The following is a 7,693-nucleotide window of genomic DNA, read 5'->3' as shown; positions in this document are numbered from 1 at the left end:
TGTCCCTGGGGGGCAATGGGGCACTGCTCTGCAGCTGGGGACCAACCACCAAGACTCCAGGACCCCCCCCCCCCCAGCACCGCTGCACGACCAAGGATGTTCTCAGCCCAGAGGAGGCGATGGGCACGCAGCACTCAGGTTGTCCTTGTCCCTTTTATTGGCAGCTTCCATGACACACACACACATCCGACAACCAAAAATCGCATTTGATGGTTTACACCCAGGCCATCAAGTAAAACGATGCACAAAGCAATTCTACTCCCATATGAACACAGAGGCCGTGCATTTTGGTGACCCCAAATCATGGACACGATCAGAGCGCTGACAGTTCCTTCCATTGGGTCGAGGGGAGGTGATTCCAAGACGAAGTTAAATCATTTGGGAAACGCACTCTGGACTATGCAACAGCAACAACGATGCTGAGGTTCAAATAAAGCAGAACACAGCAGCAAGGCACTGGGCTTTCCTTTTGTGTTCTGATCGTCTGGTGACGCACACGGCTCTCAGCAAGACATTCTGCACAGATGTACAACTAGATTTTCCTACGAATCCCTCCATACATGTGACCACGGGTGCGCCTACACGCAAAATGCGTATTTATGAATGAAAAACAACCTGCGAGTTCTCGTTTGGGAAGATTTACTTCCGAAAACAGCGCTTTGCTGGGCCAGAGTGCCAGCTGGGCAGGACAGAGCTCTGCTTAAGGGGGAACCTTCTGAGCCCATTTATGAGAAAGTTCAGGTGCTGGTGGAAATGGCTCTCTGTGCTTTTTCCTCTGAACAGATGCATGTTCCGGTTAACAGGAAGGCACAAGTGAAAATGCAGAATTAAAAAGTGCACGATAAACATTTTGAACGCTTCCGTTTTCCAGCCGTATATCGTGCAAAACCCAGAGCTGCAAGCCAACCCCACCAGGCACGGCCCTGAGCCTCCACCTCTTCCTTAACAGCAGCAAGAGCCACGGGGTCTGAAGGCAGCAGCCACACACACGTTTCAAACCTGCCAGTATTGCATTCCTTAAAACCGGGATCCCCGTGAAGCCTTCAGCTCCTGACTTCACCTCCAAGCTGTCAGATTGCTCCTTGCAGCATGGAAGGTTGCAGGGGTTGTGCCCTGCTCCCCAGGGATGAGTACATGAAGGCTCTGCTCGGTGTGTGTCTGTGCCAAGTTCAGCTGCAACCTCGGCTGCCAGTTCCTTATGGATGCAACCTGAAACACAGCGGGTGCTCTGGGCACCCCAGCCAAGCCCAGCAAGAAGCCCAGCCCTGCTTCCACCACCCCCCCGCCCCAACCAGCACAGCAGCCCCGAGGCCTCACAGCTGGGGCAGCACGAGCAGAAAGTGAAAAGGTTCACACAGAGCAACTTTCTGCTGCTGGGTGGCAGTGGTGGCCCCGTGCTGACAGCGCAGTACTTGGGCCTGGGGCAGGAAGGAAGGGCGGCTCTCTGGGTGGTTGGAAAAAAAGCACTGATGTGATACAAAGCAGGGAGGTGGCAAACACCTTCACGCTGTGTCTAAAATTAATTTTAGCACAAACAAGAGGAGTCAGAATAGTTCTTTGTCACAAGGCGTTTATATTTGCGTTCTCTCCAGTAAAATTACCCGTCTATAATAAGGCCTGTTATGTCCAGACTGGCCTTGAAGTAAATGCTACAGTGTGCTTCTATGCACGTATGTCAGTGCTTTCAGTGTCACAGTACTTGGCTTGTTCAACCCATACACATCACACAATCTTTTCAAGTACACATCACTCATACAAAGGCACTCCCACACCAGGACGCTTCGGACAGCTGTGAACCCTGATCAGGACGAGGCTCAACGTTCCCTCAGTGGGGCTGAGAAAGAGAGTACAGAGGTGTCCAAAGTGCCCAGTTTCCTCAAGTTCACAGCAGTGCATTTCAAAAGCCTTTGGCATCACTGCCACTTCCCATCGGGATAACTGTACTCACATCCGAGCCACCGGCACAGCCACGCTGCAGTTGTGCCCAGCACAACGCCAGCCAAAAAGTGCAAGTGCTTGTCTGGGGGGGGCACTAGGGCTCAACATTGTCTTTATCCATCAGATTGCCAGTCTCTGTTGCAAGGCTGGTTTCTCCAGAGGGCAACGCAGGGCACGACCACGTCCCGTCATCTGCCTGCTGCAGCCGTACCCTGATCTAGAAGTTCATCACCAGCATTGCCAGGAGGAGGGGCAGGAGTCCTGCAAGAGGCAAAAGGAACTTCAGTTTGGGCACTCGCCCTTTCCCTCCCAGCTGCAGACATGCAGCACCTCTGCCTTCCTCCCCACCTCTTTTACACAGCACCAAAATCATAAGCATGACAACAGACTGCTGTGAAAGGCTCTCCAGTCTGTTTCAGGTTTAAGTAGAACACACAAAGAACCAGTAATGGAAAGATACCCAAGAATGGGCATACAACGCTCTAGCGTGCATGTTACTTACCAACAATGATGCTGCTCGCTCCATCTGGAAAGGAAGAAAGCCAACATGTGACTCTGCACAACCATGCAGCACTTCGGGTCATCTGATTACACAGCACTGAGCAGCTCAAAGCAAGAGCACACGTAGAAGGGGAGCCCTGCACCGCCCTGCATTGTCCTGCACCTCCCTGCACCGCCCTGCATTGCCCTGCATCACCGTGCACCGCCCTGCATTGCTTTGCACCTCCCTGCACTGCATTGCACTGCCCTGCATCGCCCTGCACCGCCGGTGTACCCTGGTGAATACATCCATGTTCTAGCAGATAAACACCCCCCCTCAGCCTGCAAGGCCACAACACAGCCCGGTCCCACGCTGTCAGCACGAGATTCTAACTGGGGCTGTTGCAGGAAGTGCAAATGGTGCAGTCTGAGCCGAACTCTCTGCTCTGGGGGTTCAAAGAGGAAGTGAAAATTGTTTTTTTTTTGTTTTTTTTTTTGAAGATGGCAAGACAGATCCAGGAGATAATCACCTCTGCACTCAGGACTGGGTGTGCTCCAGCTTCCACGGTCCTGCGCCGTTGCTAGGCACTGAATGGTGCTGCCTCCAGCCAGGGTGAAGCCGTCATTGCAGGAATAAACCACAACGGAGCCCTGGGGGAAGGCTGTGCCCCTCGTGCCGTTGTGCACCCCATTTCTGATGCTGGGGGGCTGTCCACAGAGAACATCAGAGCGCTGTCCTATGGGGAACATCACCAAGAGTGTCTGAGTGCTTCTCCTAACTGAAAACGTATGCAGTGTGCGTGGGGAGAAGGAGACACAGCCAGGGCCATGCATCTAGCAGCAAGTGGGAATGCTTTGAGTGCTCCTGCTAGGTACCAGACCTCAGCTGCAGCCCTTAGTCCAGCTCCGTGGTCTCAGCCCCTCAGCAATCAGAAGCGCTTCAGCCATTTCCAGCTCCCCATCACACTGTGCACTACCCGACTTCAGCATTACACCAAATTAAGTGGACAGAGCTCTTACATCCGATCAGTTTCACCTTTCCCTGGTAACTGCAGAGAAAGAAAACCCTCCTCCACTCAAAAATCAGACAGTAATTTTTTCTTTTCCTGTAACTTCTGCTCTTCCCTCTCTCCTTTTCAGCCTAATCTCTGAGAGTATTTCTCATAAGGCCTCCCAGTATGAGTTAGCACTGAAATCCTGAGCTTCACAGCCAACTGAATGAAGAGGCCCAAGAGCAGCCCCATCCCACCACCACACAGCTACAGCCGAGCAGTTCCAGCCCTTATCTCGATGGCTTTGTGCAGTTTTTCCTCTTACTTTCACAGGATGGGAGAGCCACGTCCCATTCAACTCCATCTCCCGCTGCCACGCACTTGGCAGAAGATGACCCCTTTAATTCGTACCTAAAGAGAGCGGGGAATTTCAGTACACTCCAGAAAACAGCCCAGAAATGGTTCTCCCCTCCTCCCACGACATGGATGGAAGCAATCAGCCAGCAGCTGCCCCTGCTACAGAATGGGATCTGGTCACAACGGCCACATGGGTGAGCAAGGGCACACTGGTGCTGTGCAGGTGGCACACGGCCCATGTAAAGAGTGCCCAGCATCAGTGCCCAGCAAGCATTGCCTCTCTCAGCTCAGTTATACTCAACATGCAGCTGTACTGGGATCCTGCACTGGGAGCCAGAGCAGGACGTTTTGCAGGTGGCTGTCACAGCCAACTGAAGTTCCTGACTTCTGCCCCAACTCACTCAGCATTGCAGGAGAAGGTCACAGTTGCCCCAAAGAGGAAATTGTCCTCGTTCACAATCCCGTTCCGTATTGTGGGAGCAGCGCACTGCTGACCTAGAGAAAAAGAAGTCGATTCATCCGCCTTGAAGCAAATCCAGCAAGAAACTCGTGGGTGTGTGTGCAAACCCAGAGCCGGACACCAAGCAGACTTCAGAGCAACCAGCACCTCGAGCAGGTCTAGCTCACTTGTATGGCCCATCAGAAGAACAGAGGTACCCACGTGTGCACAGCTTGGAGCCTGCAGACCAGGATCTGTCGAGCAGACAAGTGACTTCCAGGGACTTCCCGCTCTCCGTGGTGAACCCAGGCTGACACCAGTAACTCAGCTTCGTTCCAGCCAAGGAGCTGTCGCTCGCAGCCCCTGTTAACTCGGCGGAAGGGATTCTGAGGGGAGGGCCGCAGTATCCTGACCATTGGAGACAAAAGCAATGCTAGCAACCAAAGAGCACCACGCTCCGTGTGCTGCTGGACCATTTGCAGCTCACAAACACCTCAGGGCAATTGCTTCAGGAAGGAACTCTGTACTCACGTGGGTCACACACTGGCAGAGATGGCTTCCAGGCACTGTCTGCATCACAGGTAACCGTGTGAGCACCGACCAAGGCGTGCCCAGGAGCACACTCAAAGCTCACTTTTTCTCCATAGGTGTACTCAGTGGCAAAGCTGTTTAAGTTCTTCCCATTTTCCACTTCTGGAATTTCACATCTCACCTCTGGAAGTGAAGGTAAGTTGATACGAGCACTTGTTACAAGAAGCGAAAGTGTCACCAGGGCCACAACATGAGAAGCTCCTATAGCAAACTGCCATCTGGCACGATGGAAGCACTCAGTGAGCAGAGAAATCATGAAGAAACTGCACGCAGACATTCATCTGCCTGAGCTCATGCAGTTTAGGTTATCACAGTGGCTATGCATGTGCTGAAGAACCCACTACACCAAGCCTTGCCTCTGACTGTGACTTGGGAAACTACAGCACTATGGAGTCAGCTTAGACTCGAATCATTCTCGTGTTTGTCAGCACAATGGAAAGAATTCATATGGGAGAATGATGAGAAACAAAGCAAAAGAATAAGGAGAGGAAGAAGACATCTACCTTTGCATTCCGGGGCTGGACCACTCCATATCCCGTTGAGGTTATCATCCATTGTACAGTGAATCGTGGCATTTCCAACGAGAGAAAACCCTTTGTTACAGCTGTAAGTTACGGCTACTCCAAAGGTGTACTCGGTGTGCACAGCGCTGAGCTGTCCATTCACAATTCCAGGAGGAGGCTGACAGGGAATAACTGCACGGGAAAGCAAGGGCAGAAAAAACACAAAAGCATTTCCATCAAGTCCATCTAATTCTACATATGAACAAACAAATGACTACCAAGAAAAGCCAAAGAAAGGCCAAGGAAGCAGCCCTAAGGCAATCCTCTCAACCCAAAGTCCTGAGTGCTGACGCTCCATCAGACTCCACTCATATTCTTTTAATGGCAAAGAGGCAGAAGAGCAGCTGTAGTCCTAGAGGAGAGGCTGAAGGAGAGGCCTGCAGCAGCAGCACTGAGGAGGAGATCTGCACAAAACATTTAACATCTACTTACGCGCACAGTACGGAGTGCTATCCCACTCAACATCATTGCCACTCAGTATGCACTGCGCAGTCGGTTTCCCAACTAAACGGTACCTGAGAATAGAAAAAATTGGATCAAATTGAATCTCTTACCCAAAATAAAAAGTGAAAAAACTCGCAGAAATGCAGAACGTCGTACGGTTCCTAACGGCGTTCCCTGCAGAAGCTGAACCTTAGGGGAAACAACAGCTACCCAACGCACAAAATAGCACTTTCTCAAGAATGGCAGCATTGAATGCAACACCAGCAGCAGGGGGGTACGGGCTCACGGGAGCTGTCCCAGCCCCATGCTGTGCAACAGGGGTCAGAAGTGCCACCAGCACCCCCACTGCTGCTCCCGTTCCCTGCATCCCCAGGGCATCAAAGCCCATCCCTAGGGCCCCCAGCCGAGACCCTTAGCTGCAAGAAATTTGCAAAGAGCATGCACTCACACTCAGAAAATCACCCGTTCTGACAGCAGGAGCAGGAAGGGGCCCGGTCCTCAGGGCTGCCTGCTCCCAGCACCTCCCACCTGCCTTGTGTGGGACAGGGACAGAGCCCCCAGGCATTAGAAGCATCCCAACCCCACACTGCCACCTCCAGCCCCGACTCGCCGCAGCCTTACCCGGCCTTACAGGTGAAGCTTATTGTTGCTCCAAACTGGAGGTTGGTGCTGAAGTGGAAGTCGCCATTGGGTATTTCTGGTTGCACGCACAACTTTCCTGGGAGGGCAAGCGTTCGGCATTAACTGTATTTTATTGCAGTACAATACTACAACTTTTGAGGAATGGAAGGTTAAACCTGGCTAAGGACTAACAGCACAACAAAGGTTTACATGCTTACCGAGGCAGGAAACTGATAAAGAAATGAAACCATGGTCTGCAGGGGAGGAAAGCAGTGCAGAAGGGGCAGGAGGGAACCCCAGTGTTACAGCTGGGACAGTGCATGAGGAACCCGCTGCCTTTTCCCCTTTGTACCCTACTTCCTTGGAAATCCATTTCAGCACTTGGCACCGTATCAGCAGATGGTGAATGAATAAGGGCAGAGCTCATGCCCAAGAGATTAACACGCCTCAGCACAAAGGGCAGCTCTGCTCGAGCGCTCCGGCTGCCCGGAATAGGGATTAACGCAGATCCTGGGGAGGGGGTCGGGGGGATCCCTCCCCCCTGGGGACCCCGCACCCCCACAGGGGCACTCACCGATGCAGAAGTCGGGGTCTGACCCCCAGGTGGAGTTGGGCAGGCAGGTGACGTAGGGGGATTTGCCCATGTCACCCGTGTACCCCGGGCGGCACCGGTACCGCAGCATCTTCCCAACGGGGTACGAAGCGTCGGTGGGGCCGGAGGGCTCCGCAAAGACGAACCTCGGCGGCGCCTGGCAGTCACCTGCGGGCGGGGGGGGGGGGTGGTCAGGGCCGCTCCTCCCGGCGCTTCCCCAGCGGAGGCTCCGCTCCACCCCGGGCCCCACTTACCGCAGGCTCCGGGCAGCGCCAGCAGCGCAGCGCTGAGCCACAGCAGCGCCGTGCCCACGTCCATCCCCGCCCCGACGGCTGTGCGCGGCGCTGAGAGCAGCCCAGCTGCACGGCACGGTTCAGCTCAGCTCAGCTCAGCTCAGCTCAGCTCCGTACGGCCTCTTCCGGAGCGGGCGGACGCTGCACCAGCCCCAGCCGCCGTCAGGCTGTAACGCGGAATCCTTCCGGCTCCTTAGGGAAATAATGGGCCGGGCCGAGCCCACACCCACGCGGGACGGGGCGCGGTGACCTCGTCACCTCCTCGCCCCGCAGAGCTGCTGAGCGCAGCCCCGCGACGCGGAAAGCTTCGGCCCGCAATTAGCGGCTGAGTCAGAGCGCGGGGTGCGCGGCTCGGTGCCTCCACCCCCACCACCCCCCCCCCC

The 7,693-nt window shown here is 54.3% G+C and overlaps 1 protein-coding gene across 4 annotated transcripts; it reads right to left on the bottom strand.

Annotated features, from left to right (window-relative positions):
• On the bottom strand, positions 140 to 7,565 carry LOC110388376 (complement receptor type 1-like). Of its 4 annotated transcripts, XM_021377590.1 has the most exons (12): positions 7,272 to 7,564; positions 7,000 to 7,185; positions 6,426 to 6,522; positions 5,793 to 5,875; positions 5,301 to 5,492; positions 4,738 to 4,920; positions 4,429 to 4,614; positions 4,169 to 4,262; positions 3,736 to 3,821; positions 2,949 to 3,155; positions 2,441 to 2,464; positions 140 to 2,199 (listed from the first exon to the last, which is right to left on the bottom strand). In XM_021377590.1, the coding sequence occupies exons 1-12, from the start codon at positions 7,333 to 7,335 to the stop codon at positions 2,156 to 2,158; spliced, it is 1,446 nt and encodes a 481-aa protein (XP_021233265.1). In that variant the 5' UTR covers positions 7,336 to 7,564; the 3' UTR covers positions 140 to 2,155. The 4 variants fall into 4 exon arrangements, 3 of the variants coding, with proteins under 3 accessions (XP_021233265.1, XP_021233266.1, XP_021233267.1); XM_021377591.1 differs by lacking the exon at positions 2,949 to 3,155 and having other exon boundaries at positions 7,272 to 7,565; XR_002432872.1 differs by lacking the exons at positions 140 to 2,199; positions 2,441 to 2,464 and adding an exon at positions 3,300 to 3,467 and having other exon boundaries at positions 3,019 to 3,155; positions 7,272 to 7,565.

This window comes from Numida meleagris, chromosome 25 (assembly GCF_002078875.1).
Source record: "Numida meleagris isolate 19003 breed g44 Domestic line chromosome 25, NumMel1.0, whole genome shotgun sequence".
In the NCBI taxonomy this organism is placed as follows: domain Eukaryota; kingdom Metazoa; phylum Chordata; class Aves; order Galliformes; family Numididae; genus Numida; species Numida meleagris.
This window is presented reverse-complemented; position numbering and strand designations above follow the sequence as displayed.